Below are 27,030 nucleotides of genomic sequence, written 5' to 3'. Positions count from 1 at the left end.
AACATTGACAACAGAAAGAATCAAGGTGTTGCAATGACCCTGTATAAGTCACACAACAGTGTGAGGGCATTACAAAGTCATATAGAAAACAAGTACTTTAAGTTATTCCTGCTAAAGATGGTTTTATAAGTAACTGAATCTGTAATTTAGGGTGTACTTAGATTTTGCATAGAGTCCTCTTATTCATATGACAGTAAATGACTTTAAGCTTCATACTTATATCTTGAAATTCTCATTGTCTAATTATTTGAGACACATAATGCAATAAATAATATATTAAATGTATTGCTTACATGTGATTCATATGGATTATTAGCTTATTTTGCTCATAAAAAGAAACTGAGGGCAAAATTAAGGGCGATAGCCTCCAAATATCATTACGAAGTCAGTCACAGGTAAAAATTGCTTGTTTCATTTAAATAAAAACAGAATAATTTTTCAGAGGACTGGAAATCTGAAGTAAGACCACCTTGCATTTACAAACTCAGGGCAAACACGTCATGAAATGAATTTTAAATCTTTTGGAACAAGTTTTCTCATTCTTCTGAAATATAAGAGAATCCCTCTGGGATATCACACTTTCGATCAGATTGTGATTGCCTCCTTCACATCTTAATTTACACTCGTTCTGTTCTAAATGTGTCCATATTATTGTGCGAGTCTGTACATGTAGCCATCTACAAATGTGATATAACACTTTGCTTAATTGACCACTTGTTGCAGTTACTGCAGTTACATATATTCTCATAAGAATCTTTTTAGTGCTGAGTGTGCAATAGCTTTTTGATACCGGGGCAGCTGCAGTGATTACATTATAAAGTCATGTTGGTGAAGAATACATGATGGATTAAATTTATCAATGCATTTTTGTGACTTGGCACGCTAGCAGTAAGGAAATTTTGGACGGTGGAAGATAATGATTCCTGAGAAGTTGTTGAATAAAGAGAATAGTAACCTTTGGCTGTGCTGGCATACATTTTAAACTCTATAGAAATCCATTGGGATAGGGGAAAAACTGCGGTATCCTTCAAAGTCAAGATGAGCTCACTGTATATATGTGACGTTAATCTGATCTAAGGCTACGTTCACACTGCAGGTCTTAATGCTCAATTCCGATTTTGTGATCAAATCCGATTTTTTTTGTCTGGTTGTTCATACTACAAAGGAAATATGACAGCAAACGCTCTCTAGTGTGAACGGTTCACGGCCCTCAAAGCGGCCCGCATGCGCAAAAGAAGACGTCACACACAACGCCTTCTGTTTGCGGAAGCAAAAATGGCGGCTACAGAGCTAGTAGGTGTTGTCGCAGCAGTCTATCAATTCCTGCACAGTCGTAACCGACAGAATTTTGAGAAATAAATTAGAGAGAGAAGGACACTGAGAAATTAAGAGAGCCCGTGCTATAACAATGGCCGCCATGCTTTCTCATTTGTTTTCTCTAGCGCTGATAATTGGTGTCTGTCTTGTGTCAGTGACGTAAAAGACGAATTTAATGCAACATAACCATCAAACAGCAGTCGCTTTCTAAAACATCAGATATGTATCGGATTCAGTACCACATACGAAAGTGACCTAGATCAGATTTGAAAATATCGGATTTGTGCTGTTCACACTGACATACCATGATCGGATATGGGTCGCAAAGGGTCATAAAAGTCGGATTTGATGCGCTTTCCCTGCAGTGTGAACGTAGCCTAATACTCCAGCTTCAGTGAATAAAGAACACGTTTGAGTCTGTGTCTAATAGCACACTCCAACATTCCTCATTAGCAGTGTTGGGGAGTAACGGAATACATGTACCGCTGTTACGTATTTAAAATACAAAATATGAGTAACTGTATTCCGTTACAGTTACCGTTTAAAAAGGTGGTATTTAGAATACAGTTACTTTGTTGAAATAAATGGATTACACGGCGGTACTTTCCTGTTTCATATTGTGGCGGGTCAGGACTGTTTGGGTTTTGTTTGACAGCTACGATCTGTTGTTCCAGGCGGCAGGGTTACGGTTGCCGTGGTTACAGTGTGACGCTCTCTCTCTGCGACTGTGTGTTTCCTGGGTGAGAGAGCGCCTTTTTGTTGTTGTTGTTGTGCTAAGCTAATAGGCAGAGTGTTAGAGACATAGCCCTAAAGGATGTGGCCTCATGGGCAGTGTAGTCCGTGCTGCAGGGAGAATGGACTGCCATACACGTTATGTGTCTGTGAGCGCGAGGAGGGAGAAAAAGGAGAGTGGAAAGGTACGAGTTGTCATTGAGCAGAAACGGGAGCTGGAAGCATGTAAATATAATAATAACCACTGCAGCCAAGAAGAGTGCCTGACGAGCCCAGTTGTAAGTAAGCTATTAAGACTCGACTGTACACCGTGTTCGTGTTTTCCTCCGAAAACAATAAGTTCCGTTGGAGCAGTCTTTCAACGCCTCTCTCTGTCTCTCGCAAGCAAAGTTGACCCAGACAACAAAGTAAATCTATTTTTCGGCTACGAGCCCGAAACGGAACCGATGTATTAGCCAGAGGTCCCTTTACTACGGTTCGGAGTCGCGGACCTTCAGTAATAGTAATAATTCACACAGCAATAGTACATTTATGTAGTTGTAAAAAGCACGATAATATATTAAGTAATCCAAAGTATTCAGAATACGTTACTCTCATTGAGTAACGTAACAGAATACGTTACAAAATACGTTTTGGGGCATGTATTCTGTAATCTGTAATGGAATACATTTTAAAAGTAACCTTCCCAACACTGCTCATTAGAAGGCTCAGCACATGAAAACACATACTATATGCTACAGGTTTTTGGTAACACACGCTTCTAGGCTCATACCACTATATACAACAATCATTTCTAATGGTGCTGTTATATTTCACCATTTGACTGCATAAATTAGCAGAAAAAAATCAATAAAAAAGCACATCACTTTTATCATCTTCACTTCTTTTATCACCATTTATTTCTCGGTAATGCTAAGTTTGGCCCTCCTAATGTTAGGTAATTGAATAATATGCAATTTATTGGTATTGATTTTATTACTTCAAATGGGATCAGATTCTTTGGGGTGACGGAGAGCTGGGTAAATGCCAGAGAGCTTGGCTACTGTACCTCAGTGAAGCCAATCCATCAGATTTTTCATCTTTTCAGAATCCTTAGGCTTACTGCTGGTGGTAGTCACTCATCGGTATAAATAATTGCTACAAAAAAGTGCTGAGCAGGGCTAAAACTGGGCCAAGCTTGTCAGTAACTCATATTGCTTATATGACATGAGGGCCCTGCTGATGTTGCCCGATGTATGCAAGTGAACAACAAAGTTTAGAAATCAGTTTAGGTCATTTTAAGTTAATGATATATACTTGATATTTAAAATCATTACCAATAATATGAGAACCCTAAGTGTGCACATGATCACCGTACTGTGGTTTCTGTGAGACAAAAATTGAAATACACACCCAGATGAAGCTAAATATCAGTTGAGCAGGTTTCTCCTCCGTAGCGTTAGGCAGACTGAGGTATGATGGTGCAAAATGAATTGTACCCGGAGCAATTTAAATGTCTGCAGCTCTAGATAGCATCTATAACACGTCTAACTGCTACACACCGGGAAATGATTCACTTAGGTGACATTGAATCTGTGGCAATGCAACGTGCCACATTGCCACAACTCCTGCTTCTGAGCTCATGAAATGGCAATTTACATTTAAGATTAAGTATTTAGTAGACGCTGTCATTCAAAGGTACAAATCACGAGTGCTTATTTAGGCGGCATCCTTGTGATCGACAGACATTATGTTGCCATCCACACAGCAGCTAAGAAAATAAATAAAAAGAACAAAGTACAAAAGGATCAAGCGCAGTATGCTGTGTGCAGTCTGCACTGAGCTATAGGAGCCTCTTTTATAGTGTTTGAAGTCACAGTCGGGGAGAAATATGGCCAGAAATAACTAGTATTGCATTTCTAATAAAACATATATTTCTCATACTATGAGTTACTCGAGAAAATGGCCTCTTTGCATTGACATCTTGTAGTATAATTATTGAAGTAGACTTTATGTGTAGTGAACAAAATATGAAAGATTACTTTTCTGAGTAAGTCACTGTGTGGGGTACATAAGACTTTTCAGAGCTTTCAAATAAAGATTCCACATAAATATTTGAGAGCAAAGAAACTTGAGTAAGATAAAAAATGAGACAAATGCGTTATATTATATTGTTCTGATTTTGAAATTGTAGAAATGATCATTTATGATATAATGAAATGATAAATACGCTCTATTTTCCCTACACTGCCTCGCTTTAATCTTACCTCAGTCACAGCGAAACTGCGCTTTCCGCAGGGAACGACCTTGTACCATTTGTCATGCAGCATGTCCATGAAGCCATCTGACTTGTACTGACTAATAAGCTCCGAGATGTTGGAAGTGAGTGGAGAGTTCTGAGGGAGGCCAATGCCATAGCCTGCCATTGGACACACACAAACACACACAGAGACTCTTTAGCGATTATTCTTCTGTCATAACGGCAAAAACACCTTTTTTCATGTCACCTTCATGCTGCTGTTGTATTCTTTCCCTGGTCTACAGCTATGGGAAAAACAAGCTGCTGAGCTGATACACTTGGAGGTCTGGATAATTTAGCTTTTTTACTTTAAAAAGTCATAATTTTTCCAAAGCAAAGCTTGATGATATAATTATATCTCTGAACGTCTTAGCAGGCCAGGAGAGTGTGACAAATTCAGCAACAGCCAATTGCAAAAGTACCTTTCCTTGGTAGGAAGCGTGCTGATTGATGTGTATTGTATCTTGAAGGCTTAAGAGTGCATTAAGTAATTAACAACACCGCTGGAATGTGGGACTACGATGGCTTGTAATGGAAGCAACCGCCACGGGAACATTTTCACAGCGGGAGGAAGAGGCTTTCTAAATGGACCACAGATTAACAGTAGACACTGGAGAGTGTAAGCTTTTGAAAGCCAAAAGATTAACCACTGTGTAAACGTTGAGTGATTGATATTGTTAAATTTAGGCTTGTTCTAAAATTGCTCATGGTCAGTTAGTCTGCAGTGACGCAGAAAGACCTCTTAAAATCAGGTGATGATTAAAACCAGAGCTGGTGGATGCTATTCACATGTCAGAGTAGTGATAGATTTCATCTAAAATGTTCATAATTGATATGCTCGCACATTACCTTCAATTGCAAAAGGTTTTCCTACTGTTAGTGTTTTACAGTCTGCATCTATGGAGACCTCATAGTCCAACAGTGCTTTGTCCATGATGAATGCATCCAATTTCTGAGGGTCAGCCCTGTAAGCAAAACAACATACTGTAAGTACACTGCAGCTGCAAAAAGTACCCTGTGCACATTCATAACACTCCTCCAGCACAGCATAGTGATGAAATCAAACATTTGTGTTCACTCAAATTTTGCCATCATTCCTCAAGCTAAACAGTAAGAGATTATGCATATATTGTGCTGCATAATTTTGCAGACATAATAAGAATTCAAATATAATTGTAATAAATGTAATTTATATTGTGTGGGTCATTTTTAGGCAGTTGAACTTTGTAATACTACATCAAGTAAACAAACTGGCATTTGCAGTGTGATAGATGGATAATTTGCAAGACTCATCGAGTGATTCTCTCAATATCAGGAGACCAACAGCAAATCTTTTACACTATTTTAAGCCGCCTTCTGAATTTGACATGAAAAATTAATCTTCACCACCTCACGAGACAGTAGCTTAAATGAACCTTAGTTCATTGTCTCCCTCTTCGTCTGTGACTCTGAGGCTTATTTTCCCTGTGTCTGTCCTCGTGTCACTTCTCTGACTTCACAGGGTGAGTAGAAAGAATGAACTTCACCTTCAGTCATTCTGTTTTAACAGGTCCTACAAACCTTTTTTATGCTCTACCTAACTTCATGTGTAGGGCAGAGCTGAATATATAGGCCCTATGAAAACTGTTTGCATTTTTCTTCTCTGGAAATCAAAACATGCAAAGTTTAATTAACGGTAAAGCACGAAGACTGACTGCAGACATGGTGCTACTTAATGCACAATACAAACTGAAAATGAAACCGAAAACAGCGAATAAAGCATAAAAGCATGCAAGAATGAACTGTTTTTCTTTGAGCTTGTGGGCGTTTTACAAAGCCTTTTAAATGGCAGCACACCCTGAAATTATCACTGAGAATGAAATGTAAGTGATTCAACAAATATTTTTGCCTTGTTTGAACTTCATAATTCTGATGCTGGCCTTGCCTTTACTTTTTCCCCAATCCTTTCATTGGCTACCTTTCAGGAAAATTACTGCCTGCCTACAGATTTTGGCCAATTTATTTGTATTCCTCACAAGTCTGTTATATAGAGGTGAGATATTACGTCACAACACTCTGAGAGGCTTTTACAAATCAACTTTAAAATGTCTTTACTGACAGCTAGAGTCTACCGGGATACAAACGCTACAAAGACTTTTTCAAGATATACTGTGTTTTGCTTGTTATCAAGGACAGCGTTTGAAATCTTGCACTATCTTCTCCCTGCAAGCTGCCTGTTCATTATTACCGGCTGAATTATGCTGCAGCTGGCATCCTTGGTCTTTTACCACAGCATGTCATTTATGGTCAAAGCACTATCTTGACATCAGCCATCTAACAAACTAATATGATTAAATCATGATGCATCCCTTTTTACATCATCTATAAATCACATATTTGCATGAAGGGAAAACACCACTGCTGACATCAAAATGTCTGTGGTGTACTTTTATGTAAAGCCAGAGTTTCCATTACTGTGGGGTTATAGGGATAAGTCTTTGCATTATGAAGTACATTCGCAGGTTGAAATTGCTCTCTAATAAACTGTCTTCTCTGTCGTATTAGAGTAGCATTCCCTATATATCCATTAATAGGCCAGCTGTAATGGTACATGACAGCTGTCTGATGGCTTGTAATGCTTCAGCCAGTGAATTTTTTCCAAATGCTCTAATTATAAAGAAGACAGGCTGCAGTCAGTGGTGTTGATAGTTTGTTTCAGTAGCACTGGTGAGACATGGTCATTAAAGTTGAAACATTATTGAAAAAACAAAACAAAAGAATTGCCCTGATAAAAATCAGTGCTTACTGTAATCGGTGCCTAGTGTGTAGGGATGACAACTCCAAGTAGTCATCTAAATTACTGTATTTTCTCAAGCATTTCACAATGTGTGCTACATATACAGCAGCATTTTGTTTATCTGTCTTGTTTTTTGTTAATTATCCATTTGATAAATAAGAGTGTGCCCCAACAGCCTGTGTGGCACACTCTTATTTACCATTCCCATGATCACTGTCAGCGTCATCAGCATTAGGGGTGGGTTTTAATAATCGATTCATCGATTAAAATCGATTCTGGCTTGGATAACGTGATATCGATTCATTAAAATCCTGAATCGATTTTTTTATATAAATGTATTTTGCCAAAAATTCCAGAATCTCAGATGAAACGTCACAAAATTTTGACAACCACCAAACATTTAAAACAGTAAATGAGAGCAGCTACACGGCTTCTGCACAAAGACGTAAACACAAAGCGCCGACCCGCGGATCAGAATCAGTGAGATGTCGCCTTTCTCCCCCGACGGCACGGACACGGTCGGGGCTGAAAGCCGACAGCTCGCTGATTCTGATGTTTCGGCGGGTCCGCGCTTTGTGTTTACGCCCTTGAAATCACCTTCATGTGTTTCAGTGTTTTATCTTCAGCTACTTTGACACAAAGGCCTCTGCTGTGATGCTCACACCTTTGATAAAGTCTGGAAAGTGTCAGCTACCTTTTTATAGATACAAAAATATGTAAATGTACTGATCTGAATTATAATATTTCTGACTGTCTGAGGCAAAATTTCCCAGATTCAAATCGAATAGAATCAAATCGAATTGAATCGAATCATGGATTGAATCGATTCAGGACCTTGTGAATCGGAATCGAATCGATTCTAGAAATCAGTGACGATACCCAGCCCTAATCAGCATGTTCTTATAATAAAACCTGGTTTTGATTGTTAATGTTTACCTCCTTGTGAAAATACACTCAATATTCAGCTGTACTGCTTGCTCTTTGTTTGGTACACCTCTAGTACTGGGTTGGGCTCCCTTTTGCCTTTAAAATTGCCTTAATTTTTCATGGCATATATTCAACAAGGTGCTGGAAACATTGCTTAGAGATTCTCCTGGAAGCAGCCATCAGAAGATAGGAGCATGTGGTCAAACAAGCTCACAATATTCAGTTAGGCTGAGTTTTTTTATTTTGCCCAAAGTGTGCCAAGAGAAAAACAAACAAACAAACAAACAAACCCCCAAAAACAACCATTACATTACACCAGCAGCCCCAACCACTGATACAAGGCAGAGTGGATCTATGCTATTCTTTATGGCAAATTCAGACCCTACCTGATGTTGCAGTAGAAATAGCAACTCATTTGAACCAGGCAATGTTTTTCCAATCATCTATCATCCAATTTTGGTGAGTCTGAGTGAACTGAAGCCTCGGTGTCCTGTTTTTAGCTGACAGGAGTGCTCCCTCCATGCTCTTCTGCATACCATAATTGCAGTAAGTGGGTAATTGAGTTATTGCTCAGTCTTGTCATAGTCTTGTCATATTCCTCTGACATCAGCATGGCATTTTCACTGGATATTTTCTCTTCGTTAGGGGGTTCATCCCTGAGATGATTCTGTGGGAAACTTCCATAAGATAATCAGAAATACTTATACCAGCCCGTCTGGCAACAACAACCCTGCCACATTCAAAGTCACTTAGGATACCTTTCTTCCCCATTCTGATGCTTAGTTTGAACTTTACCAGGCTGACCTGACTATGTCAAAGTGCATTAAACTGCTTACGAAGTGGTCAGCATGGAGTTTAGTCTGTTTGTCAACACTAGCAAGGCATTGGAGGGGGAGGACATTACAACTATAATTTTTTTTTTTTGCTAAACAGCAGTCTGGCATTGAAAAAAAGATACAAATTATTTCTACATAGCACTGTGTACTTTGGAAAGTTGGTCCGTTCTTATTAGGAAGGAAAAAAGAAAAAAAAAAACATTGCTCACTAGAGCCGACCTCACTCTAATTACCCGTCAAATAAACATTGAAGCTGAAAAGACTACATTCCTCCACCCCACAGGCACATTGAATTAATTATCAAAATATGACAAAAGATATGATCCAAAGTAAAATCCAAGAAAAGCAAGTATACTTACACTTCTATAAAAACTTTAGTGCAATTAGTGCAGTATATATTAGAGATATACTATCAGTCTGTTAGTGCACAAGTGTCTTGCATATGTATATACATAATGCTTAGTCCCTAGTGAAGTAAATCCCAATGCAGAGGATTGCATTGCGGCACATTTGTATACTGTCTTGTTGCCAAGTTGTAATTTTCTAAAGATGACATTTTTGCTTTCCCTCTAATCAGCATTTTACAAGCTCAGTAAAAATAAATCTCGTTTCATCCGTTCAAATTGTGTTCCATGCAGACCTGCTGTCTTTAAAAAAAAACAAACAAACCTAAAACTATATTCTGTTATGCACCATGGGTTGCTAGTTGAATGTTGAAAGGGCTGAGGATGACAGCAGTGGCAGGAAAAAGAGGAAGGTAAGATCTGAATGAGAACAGGCAGGCTTGTGGTGGGGAATGACAGCAGCAGGGATGCAATTTTCTTCTCCTTTTTTTTCAAATCTGGCTTTCATTCAGTATGCGCACACTCTTATTTTTTTATTTTTCTATTTTTTATCAAAGATGATGCAGTTTCTTTTTTTCACTTGTGCAACCAAACAGAAGTTGATTTTCAGGGGCAATGACTAGAGAAGTTAGCTAACTGAGCGGATATTAGGAAAGCTGACAGCAGTACCTGGATCAGCAAAGACTGAGCATAAATCAATAAAGATTTGATTATGGTCCTCCAAAAAAATGTATGTCTGCCTGTATGCTATATGTGGCCTGTATGCATCTTATAGCCCTACTTGAGATGATGTATGCCATCTGGCGTTGCCGGGACATTGTATCTTCTCATGTACTCGTGCATCTCGGGGAAACTCTTCTTGACGTAGTCCTCTGCACTGCTTTCTCTCACTGTAGCAAATCTGAATCCCTGAGAGGGATGGTGCAGCTGCAAGAAAGAAGAAATAAAACAAGATACCTTCAGAACTCAAATCAAGAAAGTTTGTTGCTTTACATTTTCTTTGTTTCTTTACACTAATTTGTTTCTTTTTTTTCTTGAACATGCCGACTCTAAACATTCCTGCATTCTTGTAATTCAGTGACTTAATGAGCTGCCGAAAACCAATTAATCACCTTAATTCCCACGTGCCCCTACAAGGGTGTTTAATTAAAGAGTATATTTGCTGAGTAACAATTTTAAGACAATGAAACATCAGTGTAAGTACAAAAGCAAACAAATAACCTCTAGACATTTTAAATATTTGTTTAAATGAAATTCATTTAGAACAAAAACAACTCAGAACCAAAATGTAATTTGTTATTATGATTTAATGATATCAATATAAACACAGGAAGAAGACGTACTCATATCACACTGAATATTTCTCCTTATGTAGTCAGTGTTTCAATAAATCTGTGTGTATATTTTCCTTTGGCTCACCAATATAAAGATATGAGTGGTGACTAAAGACTTTTCTCCTATACTATACTGATTTTTACCTTTGGATCATGGATTCCCGACAACTGTTCATAAGTTTTCTCCCCAACCATTACAGCAGCCAGGTTAGCAGTATAGGTGGACAGACAGAATAGACAGAAGATGGCCCAAAGGTTCATCAGCAGACGCCCAGTCCAGCATTTTGGTGGCTTGATGGCCACTGTTCTTCCAAAGAGAATGGCATAGCACACATTAAGTGCTGAGGAGAAGGAGAACACTCGGTCACGGTTGCGTCCACGTGGCGTCATACCAAATGGACTGTGCCACTCATACAGAGTGAGGAAGATGGCGGTGACATGGAGGGAAACAAAGATGCCGAGCCACATGGACCAGTGTAGAGGCCACATAAAGGCACCGATGGGTGCGGCTGTATCACGAGTACGCACCTGGGCAGGTGGGGATACAGGATTGAAGAAAAAAAAAAGCACTGCATAAGGAATATTGCAAAACTGAAAAGATGTTGTAATTATCAAAAATTACTGTTGTTCTCAATGTTTCATAAATCAGAGGAAATGTGGAGTTTTTGGAAGACATTAATTAGGACTATTATGGAAAGATCCTATCAGCCCCCCTCCCCATCCTCCCTCTCCCTTCACTACAAATAAACTCTATAATAATAAAAACTGATCACAGTGGGATGGTGCAAATTCATTATAGTACCCTTGCCTCAATTGGAGAAAATTGGTTTCACAGTCCAGTGATTGTGAAGCAAATGCTGTTTCTGACGCTGCTGTTTGTAAGAGAGATACTTCTAGTGGAATGGGAAAAAGAAAAAAATACAGATAATAGAAAATACATCCACTGTAAATAAAGCAGAACGTCTACATCTGTAGCAGCATACTAGGAAAAAGTAACAATAGTGATTACCACCATCCCTATGCCTGTCAGCTGTTGAGACTAGCTGCAGTAATTGTAATAATAAGTTCTTTCTGCAAAGCTGTATAACCCCCAGAACAGCCCCGCATATGGGATTGCACTGGAATCCAATAATGTATGGTTGGCAGTGGTAAAACATATTGATACTGACCGTCTGCATACTGAGAGGAGAGAGTTGAGGTCAGGTCAATGACACACATCAAAGAGAGATAGGTTAAAGAGTAACAGAAATTAGGAGAAGAAGTGGAGAGGAAAAGAGGAGGAAAAAAGAAGCCAGAGAGTGAAGAGCAACACTGACCAGAATTCCTAGGCTTGTGGAGAAGAAAGGTGAGGTGAAGTCAATCACCTGGCTCCTAGCTGAATTAATGCTAAAAGATGTCACTGCCAGGTGGGCAGCACCACTGAGAAGATCACCCACCAATCCTGTCCAACGACCATTCTTAAACCCCCCGTATTTCCCATCACCAACAATGTAGAGATCGAAAGTAAAGCCCATGTCCTCCCCCAGCTTCTCCAATAGATCAATGCAGTAGCCATAGCAGCATTTCTTTAGATCTGTGGGAACAGATCCATTGGTTCCTCTGAGGTTCTGGAAAAGTCCTTCCAAAACTGAAGAGTCATTGGTAAGCGGGTCCAGGCACAGCTGCCCAGCAGGACATAACCCATCTGAATCCACTTCACGGGTAAATACAAATGGATGCTCCACCAGTGTCACTACTCGCATGTGCAACCGTGGAGGTCGGCGCCAATCGCCACCTCCTCCAGAACCTGGATGGTTTGGCCAGGCTGCTGGGTCCATCAGAATTCTCCCCCTGCGCCAGCGTCCCAGGCGGGTCCAGGTTGGCTGGCCTAAGGGATCCAGCTGGAGGGACCAGATGTAGTGATGGGCTTCTGAGATGACATTCTGGCTCTGACTGTTGCTGGATATGAAACCGCTCTGGCCCTCAAATGATGTGTTGGCTACAAATCTGAGGAGAATGAAGAGAAAGAGAAAACAAGAAGTGTCAGGGGGGAAAAAAAGGAGTGAGGGACATTGTGAAGAAGCTTGGAAGAGAAAAAAGGCGAGCAGAAGGGTACACACAGTTTTACTGGACACATGCTTAATGTCAAACATCATTAAAATTTTGGGAACATTTTTTAACAATATACTTATTATGTTTGCAAAGAGTGATACCCAGTCAAAAGTCAATCAAAAATCAAACTCTGGGCTCAGTGCATACAGATGTTCAGTATAATAGCACATTTTATCCCCTGTAGACAATATTCTTACAGGAAGTCTCAAGAGAACAGGTTTATTTGATTTGATTGTCTAAACTGAACACAAGTCTATCTCTTTTGCGCACTAATACTAATGCAGTTAAATGCTAGATCTTAAAGGTTTTGTGCTTCTCTAAAAAATCAGCCCTCTTAAATGACTTAAATGAATTATATTAAAAAGTCAATATTTTCTGTGCATTCAATTCCATTTGTTGTCTTTTGTGATCAAAGACATTTGAAGTATCAAAAAGAGAGCTATAGGTAAATTTTTTATATACATTTTTTGTGTGTGGGAGCACTGTTTGCAGGTTGGCACTATCTCCTCATGGGAAGAATGTCCTGGTTTTAAATCCACTGGCTGGATGGGGTCTTTCTGTATAGAATTTGCACATTAACAGCATGGTTGTGTGGGTTCTCTGTCTCCAAAATCCAAATACATGGAAGTTAACAGGTATGAATGGTTGTCTGTCTCTGAGTATTAGTTCTACAACAGACTGGTAAACTGTCCACCTCTCGCCCTATGGGAGCTGGGAAAGGCTCCATCCCCACCACAACCCTGAATTGTTTGAGTGGAAGAAAATGGATGGATGGATGAGTTTGAGCATTTTTCCAAACTATTTGGGATTATAACCAATGAAAAGAAAATCAATTCGACCATATGCAATTACGCACTACTTCTGAGTGTGTATATGTGTGTATCACATGTCATTTACATACCTCTTTTCACTCACTATTTGTTTATAAACCATTTTGCGTTTAATCATTAGTTATTAATAATCCCTGGTTCTCTCCCACCGTGTGCCTTCTGTCCTGTCGCTCTCCTTCTTTGTCATTTGATTACTAGGGTTTTCTCTCTGTTATCATATGATCTTCACATTATAAATCAGCTTGAAAGAACTGTTGTGACAATTTCGCACTAAATTTCTAGGATATAGAAGGTTCAAGAAAACGTAGGTCTTATTAGACTGTAGACAACTGTATGTTCTCAAGATGGTCTGTAAGTATCATTTAGGGCGTCCTTTCAATGTTACATTTTAAAGTTCCATTCACTTCTCTTCACTTTAGTGGGTACAGTTAAATGATGCTAACTGAAACAGATGAAAGATTGTTTGGATTACAAATGAAATTAGTAAAAAAAATAATAAAAATAATTTCACTTGGTGAAAGCAGCTGAAATATTGTGGTAATCTTAAAAAACATTAACAAAAAACCCTCCAAAAGACAAGAAATAATCATCAGTCTGTCTTGTCAACACTACATGCTTTGTTTACTCACTGATCCAATCCAGCCTGATCCTGGAGAGCACAACAACACCGTGCTGACTACTTCTGACTTTGACACACATTAATAGCAGTTGTTTGAACAAATAACCAGTGTTGCATTTTTTTATGATCAGCTCTGCCTGGAGAGGAATCATTTCAGATCAAGTTTATGATGCTACCCTGACAGTATGTTTGATAAATACGAATATGCATGGCATATGCATATGTCTTCTTTATGACTCAGAAAGCTGAAACCCATTTTCTTTTGTATCTTAAATACAACAGAGAGACTCAGAGTGCACTGAGCACAGTTCATGTTGCACAATAAAGTAAATTGCAGGATGCACAGCTGTAAAAAAAAGAAGTTTTCTGCTGCCTTGCTTTTTTATTCTTTATCGCCTCTATCCAGACATGTTTGGATCTCTGTTCTTGGGACTTATGGGCTTAAATGTACAATTATGTTTACTCTTGGTTAGTTCATATATCAATTTCCACTTTATTGGTGTAAAAGCAACAACAGAGAGGTGTACTATCTTGGCGGCCTTAGTGGCTGTCTATCTGTGAGTGTGTGTATGTGTGACAGCATAAGACAAACCACGGTCCAGTGATCACGCCATCTCCCTCACTGAGCCATGCTACTGGCTGTCTGAGAGTGTCAGATACCAGAACAGACACACACACTCACACCCACACACAAGAAAGACACGCACTGGATTGGATATGTTTGAATTTAAGAAAACATGCAGGCATCCAGGTAGATGCACAGCTCTTTGATATGCCTTGAGGAGGTAATGATGTACCTGAAGTGACCTTTTTCAAAATATCTCCATCGTGTCACCTTGCTCACTGAAAAATTTCCCCTCCCACCACCTTGTCAACTTCCCTTCATCTTTTACAGGTTTTTAGCCAACCTGACAACTCAAGCAAGCTGTCTGAAGGTCAGTGTTTTCACAGTAGCTTGTAGATGTTAAACTACCTGGGGAGTGTGTCTCTCTCCTGATGGCAGCCAGTGTCATGCTCTCGCAGTTTCCTGACATTGCAGAAAGTGTTCCATGCTAAATGTGAAATGTCACTTTCTTAACTAAAAGGTCACGTATTATAGAAGGTAATGTGTTTAGGCAAGACATCTGTATTATTTGAATATGTTTCAAGTTCAAGTCTGAATTTACTGTCAGATTAATATAGGCAAGGTTTTCTCAGGAAAGTAGCTGTGAAAAGGGAAGCACAGTTTTGTAGCAAAAATCAATATAGATGTCCAAGTTAAACTGGTATCCATGTGTTTCATCCACATAAGGACTCAGTTTAAAAAAAGGGTCAGACCGCTGCAACACCAATCACGTAATCAGAACTCCAAGGATAGTTATTACAACTGGGATTGATCCTAAGTGGCTCCACTCATTATGAACTATTGAACTCTTCTAATCAGACAAGCTCAGGATAGTTAAACTGGCACACCCACAGGACTGCTCTGTCTCTGCTGACTTTGGATGTTGGAGCTGCTCAGCCATGAAAACCATGCCATGAAGCTCTTAGGACATAATGTTTGTGCTGATGTTAATACTAGAGGAGGGTTAGAATCTGCAGTTATTGAATCAGCAGAGCTTTGGCAGATTTCACTACATGCCTCAACACTTTGCCACCCTGCTTTTTATCTGGCCTGCCACTTTGTGGCTAAATTGCTGTGGTTCTTAACTGCTTCCACTTTTGCAATTTGCAAACTTACTTGTTGCACTGGTGACAACCTATAACAGTACTGTGCTAGAATTCAGTGAGTTATTTTTTAAAAACCCATTCTCTCACAAATGTTTGTAAAGGCAGACTGGATGACTCAAATGCAGAGTCAAATGCAGGCATCGATTACATTTTTAAAAAAAGGCAAACCAAAGTCCACGAGAGAAAGCAGGGAAACAGAAACATGGGGAACTAAAGAACAGTACACAAAGGAAACAGGATTACAACAAGGCACTTAGGGAGATGCCAAACAGCAGGGAACATAGCTCCAAGTCATCAGAAAAATTAGACAAGGAAGTTTAAAGTAAATACAAAATACACAAGACTAAGTTTATCAAAATGAAACTGGAAAAAAACAGTTTGACTGATTACACTAAGGGGAAGGAAATACATTAAATAATGTGATCCCTAAGAAAACCTAGAATCACATTGATTATTTAAATAAAGAGCACTTTAAATTCCAAAAAACATTTAGAGATGTCAACAACTAACTACCATTTCAACACTATTGTAAACAAACTAACGTAATTAAAATATCACCATTGCCTGTTTGTCTGCCAGTTTACACTACATAATTTTAAGTTTGTTTTCAGTTTGTCCTGCCTGTTCCTACAAAAACAGCTTCAGTTTGAGAAATCATCTCCAAGCATAAATGTAGCTAAAATATTTAAACCAAGCCCCAATATACTTATCTTAAGCTCCATATTTCTCACCACTCAACTTATCATACCAAACAATTATTTGACCTTCAAAACTACTTGCTGACGTGCTGTAGTTCACTACATCCGGAGCTGCTACATTACCTCCTATGCTCGAAATAAAAACTATGGTTGAACTTTTTATTCAACGTGACGTGATTCACTTCCACTTCATGAAAAGATAAAATGATGGTATTTGTAGCCAAAGAATGACGTCTGGGTGAATCATATATTTTCCAGACCAAGACTAACTCAGTGTCAAGGCTGCCTCGTGTTCTCGCCTCATGCATCACCCAAAAAAATAAATAAATAAAAAAGATTTTTAACATGATATAACCACAAGGCTGTTGTTGTGTGTACATCACTGACCAAGCAAGTTAAATGAAAAGGAATGGGAGTGCACTTAAATCCATCTTATTCATTACTCTCACAACATTAATCAGCAACAATGAATGTTTTTTTAAGCAAGAAAACATTTTGCTCTTAAAAATAAAATATAGAAAAAAGGAAATGCTGCTGCCTTTGTAGCAGCATAGAAATCTCTGCCAAGAGTATTCCTCCTTGTTAAACCGATCCTCGCCTGAAGCAAACAGAAAGTGTTTCACTGACATTGGTTCAGGGAATACAAGCCTCAGCGGGGACATTTATCATATACCATTTTCTATCTTTATGGTTCATCCATCCATGTGGGTACTAACCTTTACTTTGACGGGCATGGATCGGTTTAAAATGATTTCTATCAAGACGGATTGTCTATGGTGGGGAAAAAATAAATAAGATAACCCGTGGAAATTTGTCTCGGCACAATATCTAGTTATAAAGGACTTTTGCTCACTGAACTCTCAGAAGGGTGTATAGTGTATCTCTGTGAAAATGCACATTTATATCTTAGGTTTAGATCTTTATCTTCATTTTTTCCCCACCTTTATCTTCTTAGGCTTTGCTATCCCGTCATGTGTGATTTTAACTTTTGCACACTGACTTTAAACCCCCTGGAAAACCCTCAATCCCAACTAGATGTGATTCGTCATAGGATAAAAGTGAAAAAACAAGTTTTCCTTTTTCAGTGAGCCCTACCTGACATCCAAATTATTTGAATGCCCTAATAAATATATAAAGAGCCACTATATCAGATTGTTTACTCAGTCAACCATCTATGGTAGGGATGTCAAACTCATTTTACACATTGAGCCACATATTCACTACTGTAATCTCAAGTGTGCCAAACCAGTGAAGCTACATGATAAACATGTACAATTACAGAAAAAGTTCTGTAGTTCATTGCCATGTACTGTAATGATAAAATATCGTTTTTGTTCATTCAAAGAAAATTTCTTTTTTTCTTGTCTTTCTGCGAATCAACTGTAACATCATAAATGTATAAAATAGTAAAAAAACAGCAACTTTCTGTTATTTAATTGTTTATCTATTACTAATAATAGTAATAGTGTAGTATGAATGAGGGTCATTCTTTATTGACAGGAAAAACTGTAAAACTTGTGAAAAAGCAGTTAAAAGTTCAAAATCTGCAACTCCTTCAGTCTTTGCTGGGGAGATTCTGTCCCCTGGACCTTACGCTTGACATCCCTGGTCCCCTGAATCAGATTTAAACATTGTCTTTGATGACTGATTGTTAAAACATTTTGGAAAAAACCCAAATATGTTTACAATATTTTTGCACAGTTCCCTCAAATGCCAGTATTTTATTTGAAACTAATCCTATCAACTGGATTTAAGAACAAAAGTATTACAATCAGGATTTCTCCAATTGTTTTGCAACAGCAACAACAGATAAGAAAAGGCTTATTAAACTGTGGTTTCTCAACATGTTTACTGTATGTCTATATGTTGCAATACGTATCAAGCGAAACAACATTGAAAATCATAATAACTTAAAAAAAATTGAAGTGAAATAACATTGATTTATGTGCAAGTGTAACAAGCATGTATGCATGGCCTGCAGCTACTTTACTATGCAGCTTACGTTTGAGTTGCCCCAGTCAAGCTTTCTTCTATACCAGAGAGTGAGGTAATCTTGTTTTATATTTATGGAAATTTGCACTCCTGCAAACCACAGCGAGATTTATTATGCAAGACAGAATTACATTTGTGAAACACATGGTTGGTCCTCATCATTTAGTCTCTTGCAATTAACATTAAAATTGACAGACTATTACACTACATATTACTGATAAGCTAAAGGGCAAGTGTTACTTCTTTCTTGCTTATAATATGCACCTCATGTGAGCGTTACTCATCCTTGTTTTCTAAACTATCCATAAATTGGGGACAATCCCAACTTTTTTCCCAGGACATGCATTTTTTTTAAATGAAAGTATAATCTGTAGAACCATCAGATATTAAATGGCTTTGGTTTCTAAATGATGGGCAGTTGGAGTAAAGCAGGGGTGTCCAACTCCAGGCCTTGAGGGTCAGTGTGCTGCAGGTTTTAGATGTGTCCTTGATTCAACATAGCTAATTTAAATGGCTGGTGATGAACTAATCATTTGGTTCAGGTGTGTTGACCCAGGGTGATATCTAAAACCTGCAGGACACCAGCCCTTGAGGCCTGAAATTGGACCCCCTGCAGTAAAGGTTTCAATGAAACAATAAGCAAACAAGGTACCGTCCCTACACACAGCTCCCCGGGCGCTGCATTGGTGGCTGCCCACTGCTTCACTGGGTGAATGTGTTAAATGCAGAGGAGTAATTTCCCTATGGGGACTAACACATGCACATTATTATTATATTATAAAAGTGTTTCATCAGGCTCTAGCAGATACAAAATGTAACATATTATGTGCAATAGAAAACATTTGATTTTTACAATTCCTTACATGTAACAGATTTGAGCATTTTTCTAGAAAACTACTTTTTTTTGCCAGCTGATTGCAGTACAGTACAGAACACTGACTTCCCGCACAAACACTCCATCGCTTTGTGATGCTATGCAGTATACTCTCTGTTAGGCAATTCATTTCTCATAATACAAAGTGGTCTGCCTTGAAAGAATTTTCCCACAGGACCAAATGAATGAGTCACAAAAAGTCCAGCTTTTAGAGTGCTCGCGCGAATGGAACACAGTGATAAATAGAAAAAAGAAAAGAAAAAAGATCTCGGATGTAAATGTCAGAATGAAGGGTTTATGCACAGCCTGATCCTTTACTGATCTTTCTTGGTTCAAAGCCCGATGAAGAGAGATGGAAATTAAAGCAAAACTGAATATATGAACTGCAGTCAAACAGAATATTCAGCAGTAACTATAAATCATATTTATGATGTAGATGAATTAATTATATAAACTCTCATAATGTAATATTAATCTTTATGCATCTCAAAAGTATGTCAGTCTATTTAGTCTGCATATTATATTCAATATTTTTGAATTTGATACAACTAAATTTGAATTTGAGACAATTAAATTTTACCTGGTAGAAATAAACTGCAAGATTTCCTGAGAACCATTCTCACTTGAAAATGGACTAAATCCAACTTCCATACGATCAGGTATTTTACCCACCAGCCACGCATTACAGCATGACTGGCTGATTAGTTCTCTATCCCTGGAGCAATTTCAGTGAACAGCTGCCTGTCTACAGTTGTGTGAAAAAAATAAGTAAAGCCCATGAAAAACGTTGACTTTTTCAATACATTTAAACAAGCAAACACTCAATCCTCTTTGAAACAGTGCCTGCAGATAAATGTGATATACTCAAATCAGTGATACATAAAATTCTAATTTTCCAGTCCATCCAGCTTCTGAACTGCATATCCAGATCAGGGTCAAGGTGGGGCTTGAGCCTAAAACCCAGCTGACATGGGGCAAGACGATGGGGTGGAGGGTAACCTGATAATCTAAACACACCTATGGCCAATTTAGAATTCGTGTTGGGATGTATTACACATTACCCTTTTCCTCGAATGCTCCACATAGAACATATTTTTTTTACACTACCTACTTACATTTGTATGACTCCATAACATGGTGAGAAATGAGTTGTGGGATAATTGTTAGTTAATATTATAGGCTCCAGTCCTGCACACTGACACAAGTTAGTATTCTAGTGTGTCATGAACTGCGGAGTATGCAGATGATATATTGTGGAGTTGGAGGACCCAGATGGAGGCTAACTAGAGTAAACGAAAGCGAGCCATTTATTTATATTGGTAGTCATGGTACAAAAACGCAGTCTCTTAGAATTTTTGTTTCTATTTTCAACATGTCAAAAGCAGACTTCAAACTATATACCAGTTTTTAATCCTACAGTACAGTTATGTGGATTTTTTTGATAGATTTGTCCAATCCATAAAATTAGGATTAAGAATTCTAACTAAGCGATTAGTATCTTATTAGGAAGTGACATAGGGAACATGTCCTATTTCAAAAAGTGTGACATCTGGGGTCTGCTGTTCTCTTTGTAGCTAATTAAGCCATCATGGCAGGACCTAAACAGCTGTTTTGGGTTTTGAAAAATGAAACTACAACTTCCATAATCAGCATAAACTGATTGTGGAAGTTTTTAGCTATCAGACAACAAGATAGCAGGATGATACTGATTAATGAGTACCATGTACACAGCTACCTCCTGTTACTTTCAATTTATATTCCTCAAATTCCTTCCATTTTATGCAGTATTTACAGCCCCTGTGTAAGTCTCACGTCCGCTCTGCTAGTTTTATTACAGAACCTAGAAGGAAACATCTGGGTAAATATTTTAAAAAGTTATTCGTGATTTGGTCTTGACCTTGTGACCTGTGAAAGTGTGGCTATGATGCTAACTAAGCTGTTTCATTGTTTCACAGATTAGCTAGACCTTTTATTTCTGACTTCCTTTTTAAATGATTTATGTGCCTTTTTAAAGTGTAGCATCACAAAAATCATTTTTATACAAAACATAGTCATTCCCAGTTTGCATAAATCTGCATTTCATATGTTATTCTGATGTTTTTGTCATTACTTTTCTATACAGTAAGCATATTACTGCCATTCAGCTAGAATAAGGTAAAACTGCTTTTGGAGGCCCTTATTTGCTATGAATTTTAGATTTTTCCCATCATGCTAAAAATATCTATGCACCACACATGCCCTGGGTTAGCATAAAGCTGGTTATTTCGATAGTGTCCCAGCCGCAAGTCCCATGACACTACAGATGTCTGGTGGCAAACACCTCTATATGTCACCTGCTTTCTCCCATTGAGAGAGGTTGATGGCATTCCCAGCAACACTGCTGCAACCAGGTCCATAATAATCATGAAACAGATGCCCTGAAGAGTTCAGTGTTCAACTGAGAACAGCTACAATCTTTCCGTTGCTCATCTGTCACATGGTCTTTGGCTTCAACACTGCTGAGGTGACAACTGCTCCCTTAAGGTCAACTCATCCACTAAGCACCTGTTATTCAGACAACAAAATTCTCACTGAATCTGAAATGTATGAAATGAGTGAAAATGACCACAATCTTCACTCTAAAAAGCCGCTGGGTATGAATGGTGTAAACCATGGGGGAAATATGTTCCCGCAGATTTGTAATAGACATTTGGAGAAATAACTAGAGAGTAAAAGTAAATACACTTTAATTATTTTGAAAATGGAGAGATATTTGTTTGACTAGCTGCTCGCTGTAAGAAAAGGGTCAAAAAGAGACATTACTGTGTATTTAGGAGGCTGAATGTAAAGAGATGCAGCACTTGTGCATTGTTCTTGTAGATTATTAAAGATCTAAGAAACATTTAAATATCCCATTAGATACTACATTGCTATCAGCTCAATTTTAGTAATGTAATGCAGTTAAAGAACTACAAAACAGATTCTTTCTTTTTGTTTTGTTTGTTTGTTTTTGTGGATTCCAGTATCTACTTAACTTAGTGATTAGCTGCAATTATGTCATTTTACTCTCATAGTTGAAGTCATAGCTTAATGGATTGATTCCCAGTCAGTGTTGGGAAGGTTACTTTTAAAATGTATTCCACTACAGATTACAGAATAGATGCCCCAAAATGTATTTTGTAACGTGTTACGTTACTCAATGAGAGTAACGTATTCTGAATACTTTGGATTACTTAATATATTATCAGCAGTTTTACAACTACGTGAATGTACTTTTGCTGTGTGATTTATTACTATTACTGAAGGATACCCACCATACCAATACCAACCAGATTTTTAAATCTTAATATAAAATGAGTAACAGTAGGGTGGACATTAGGTAAGGCTGCACTTTTTGCAGCGATCTCCTAAAACTATTCCGTGCAAAACAGGTCCACGGTACCGTAGTAAAGGAACCTCTGGCTAATACGTCAGTTCCGTGTCGGGCTCGTAGCCGAAAACTAGCTTTACTTTGTTGTCTGGGTCAACTTTGCTAGCGAGAGACAGAGAGAGGCGTTGAAAGGCTGCTCCAACGGAACTTATTGTTTCGGAGGAAAACAGTGTACAGTCGAGTCTTAATAGCTCACTTACAACTGGGCTACGCTGCCCATGAGGCTACATTCTTTAGGGCTATGCCTGTAACACTCTGCCTATTGCCTTCATATTAAATACATTTTTGAACACTAATTTTAAAAAATATATTTCTTCAGGTCATTATGCGGGCCGCAAGTAGAGGTGACATGGGCCGCAAGATTGAGACACAGGCATTTGAGCCTCTTAATGCGTGTTTTGTTTGGGTTTCCACCAGCGTGGATTTACCAAAAATAGAGAGGGCATAGCCTAACATATGAAACAGGAATTGACCGCCGTGTAATCCCTTTATTTCAACAAAGTAACTGTATTCTGAATACCACCTTTTAAAACAGTAACTGTAACGGAATACAGTTACTCATTTTTTGTATTTTAAATACGTAACACTGGAACATGTATTCTGTTACTCCCCAGCACTGTTCCCAGTTGGGTATCGATGGTCCTGTGGGTGTATATGGAGATTTGCAAAGTACCTCTATCTTTCAGAAGACAAAAAATGAGATTGAGATGTATTAGATGATGCGCCAAGCACTGCATCAATTTCAATTATGTCCCGTACACATAAGGAATTGTCAGCACTCACAGCTCGCCATAAAGTGACGTGAGGATGCTAACAGAAATGTCAGCATGGATTGCTAAAAGTGATGAATAGCTGGTATAAATAATATGCTTCTGCAGTTTCAGCTCACAGTAATCTTAATGTTAACCTTTAACCTATTTAGCAACGAAAAATAGATATAGATATAGTTGAAACCCAGGTCAAGAAAGTTCTAACAGTAAGAGAGGAAATATGAAGATGCATTTTTCCAACATTTACTCATACTCCAGTGGATGCATCGAGGGCAACTCAGCATAAGGACGCCAAGGATACTTTGGCATGCAGACCGGAGGAGTCAGGGATCGACGCACTGACCTTCTGACTGATAGACGACCCACACAACCACCTGTGCCACAGCTGCTCTGTGCTAACCTTCTGCTAGCATTTACACAGCATCTGTACAAACTCAGCAGTAACCTGAGACCCTTATTTCAGTAACAGTGAGACCAATGTCACAAGACTGGTCAATTGTAACTAGCAACGGCTGATCAAGACTGCAGGAAAAACTGATGGATTTCTCCTAAATATAAGACATTCAGGAAAAACAACTAAACTCGAGTGTGATGGTGAGAAAGAACATCTTTATGCAATCAATAAACATTTAAGCTTTGGATATAACTATTCATGTGGAGTAATTTTCTTAGCATCTAACCAAATCAAAACTAAGCAGAAGGAGCAGACTTCATGTGGGAAACAGCCTGATTACAGTTGCGGCCACTAACGCCTCCAGAAGTGTCAAAACTCTGGAAAGACAGGTGGACTCAGGTGTCTCATTAGAAGCACAAAGAGCTTGTTAATGAGTCCTTTTGTCATTCTGTGTATGCAGATTCATTTTGCTTTGACCACCAATTTATTACCGGAATGACACTCGTTATTTTTATTATTATTGCTTTTTTCTCTCTTTTAAAACTTGCATCATATATGCTGAACACGTTATTGAAGGTTTACTTGAGCCCATCTGATATTTTCTTAGGGTATAAAAAAGAAGCGGCAACTAAGTAAGCTGCAAAGAACACAAAAAATACAAGACTCTCTCTGACATCTGCTGAGGTGGCCAGCCTATAGCCCAGCCTTAAAGCTTAAAGATGTCCCCTGCACCCTCCTAGCATGATCAGAGGTACAAACACTGCAGAGATCTAAGAGTGCTGGAAAATATGAAGACCACAAGCAGGCTAAAGTACACTCATAAACTTGTAAAACATATGATCTGCTCCATTTTACGCTATCGTTTGTTTCGTGGTGTCACAAAATGATTTTTTTCATTGTTCTGATGGTCACTGTAGTGGCTATATTAATTTCTTAAAGTTCTCTCTTTCTCTTATATTTAATATAACCACACTACGGATGGGCAAGCGCCTGTTTTTATGCGTTTTGGTTAGCAACAACGACGGTAACACCATGGCGTGTCCGCTTGTTTATGTTCCACATAAATCTTTCACAATAAAGCTCAAGATCCTGTTGAAACATTTCAAAATAAACTTAATCACGTGAAAGAGCAGATTATTTATGGATGAGAAGTAAAAAAGAGCTGCCAGGTGCTAAAAAATAAACCTTAGACTCAAACGTTAGAACAGGCTTTTCCCCGCAGCACACCGTGTAATAAATACTCACAAAGAAAACGGCGGCCATTACAACTTATGTCTAAAAATATATATTTTCATGCATCGGTTAAAACACTCGACTCCAGCTACATGACGCACAGCTGGAAACACTTCCCGCAAGTCAAGCTGCCCGAGATTCACCGAATTTACAGAAAATGTTACATTTTTGTGATTTATAACGTTATCGGGACGATAGAATTCTTATATCGGGATATTTTGGTCATATCGCACAGCCCTAGTTGGACTTCACTGAATGATCAGTCTAACGACAACAGGAAACCAAGCCCCTTATCTAAAGAGAACATTTGCTTTCCCCTGGTGAGAGGAATCCTATTCATGTTTATTAGGGATAGCTCAGTAGGTAGAGTGGTGGCCCCATGATCAGAAGGTCGGGGGTTCGATTCCCCTGAACAGCTACCCTGAGGTACCCCTGAGCAAGGTACCGTCCCTACACACTGCTCCCCGGGCCCCCAATGGCTGCCCACTGCTTCACTGAGTGAATGGGTTAAATGCAGAGAGGGATTTTCCCCACGGGGACCAATAAAGTACACACTTTCTTTCTTATAGTTTGTTTTGAGCATGGCTTTGCTATATGTATTTTGATAGACACACAAAAAACCCAAAACTGGACAGGTTTTGTTTTTAAGGTTTGGAGTGAGTTTGCCTCTGTGTGTATATAAATTCTACCCTGAAAACTCTTATCGAAAACAAATATATTTTGATTAGTTCAGTATCTGATGTTCTTCAGCTTGTGAAAATACAGCTACTACATATAGTCTAATATAGATCTGTGTTCTCAATACTAGTTTAGTATGTTTTTTTCATATGCAGATTTCTGTAAGTGGTCATACAAGGGGCAGTAGGAAGAGTGGGTCATCTACTAATAGGAAGGTCAATGGTTCAAGCCTCAGCTACTCCAGCAGGCACTACCTTGGGTTAGCCTCTGTTGTTTAAATGGGCTATAGGCGAGAAAAAAAAAACATAACAAAAATGTACATAATATAACATAGTGCATGTTTCAGATATATTCTTTTAACTTTCAAGAAAAAATTATGTTTAACTCAATTCAGTGGGCTGCATACAGAGTTAACTCTGATTGGTCAATTAGATTATAAAATGCTATGCAAGTACTAGTCTGTTTACCATATACAAAGATGTAATGACATTTACACACATCTGCACAGGGATTCAGGGGACCAACACCCTTAAGATTGCTGATTGGCTGCTCTAACCTCTTTGTGCCTTCTAGGTTTCTCATCTATTATTTCCAGCTACCACAGCCAGTGTTGTTTTTAAAAAAAAGAAAAAAAAAGATTAGATGGGTCAGTTTATCTGACCACTAAAGCACTCTGCCTCCACAATAAGATTACAAATGATTTCAAAAAGAAAAGAAACGTGAAACTAATGCAATTGTTAGACTCCACACAGTAATATGTTTCATAGTGTGGAAAAAAAATGTAATGGTAACAGATGATGATGACCCTGACTCAATATAAGTCCACTCTCCGTATCTTTTAATCCCTTTAGCATGAATGTGATCAGACAGCCCAAACAGTCTCAGAGCTTTAGAAATACTGAAACGAACGATTTGGGGAGAAAAACTTTTTTTTTCATCTTTGCAGGTTGCTTACAAACATTCATCTTTGCTCTTTTTCTCTTTTTTCTCTAGCCTCTCCATATAAGTCTTTCCAATACTTTCAGATTCTCCCGAGGCAGGTGTGCGACTGACTTTTCCAAATCACTCATGTGTGAAACAGCTTGAATTAGAACCACTATCACATACAAAGGAAACTAAACCTCATCAAGTAGTTTCTCCCTGTTTTCATGGGGTCAAAGACTGCACGAGGACTCTCACTGGGCAAAA

The 27,030-nt window shown here is 38.5% G+C and overlaps 1 protein-coding gene across 1 annotated transcript in view; it reads right to left on the bottom strand.

Moving 5' to 3' along the window:
* grin3a (glutamate receptor, ionotropic, N-methyl-D-aspartate 3A) overlaps positions 1 to 27,030 on the bottom strand; it is a 52,577-nt gene that overhangs the window by 12,109 nt on the left and 13,438 nt on the right. Inside the window, exons 3-7 of the mRNA XM_085279191.1 lie at positions 11,861 to 12,530; positions 10,689 to 11,072; positions 9,992 to 10,137; positions 5,177 to 5,292; positions 4,296 to 4,447 (exon numbers count right to left, since the gene is read on the bottom strand). Coding sequence (XP_085135317.1) covers positions 4,296 to 4,447; positions 5,177 to 5,292; positions 9,992 to 10,137; positions 10,689 to 11,072; positions 11,861 to 12,530 — 1,468 coding nt within the window. The remainder of the gene's footprint in view (positions 1 to 4,295; positions 4,448 to 5,176; positions 5,293 to 9,991; positions 10,138 to 10,688; positions 11,073 to 11,860; positions 12,531 to 27,030) is intronic.

The sequence above is a fragment of the Mchenga conophoros genome, linkage group LG7 (genome assembly GCF_057382185.1).
Source record: "Mchenga conophoros isolate Kocher_MC1m ecotype Shallow Benthic linkage group LG7, M_conophoros_male_GT1.1, whole genome shotgun sequence".
Lineage (NCBI taxonomy): Eukaryota > Metazoa > Chordata > Actinopteri > Cichliformes > Cichlidae > Mchenga > Mchenga conophoros.
This window is presented reverse-complemented; position numbering and strand designations above follow the sequence as displayed.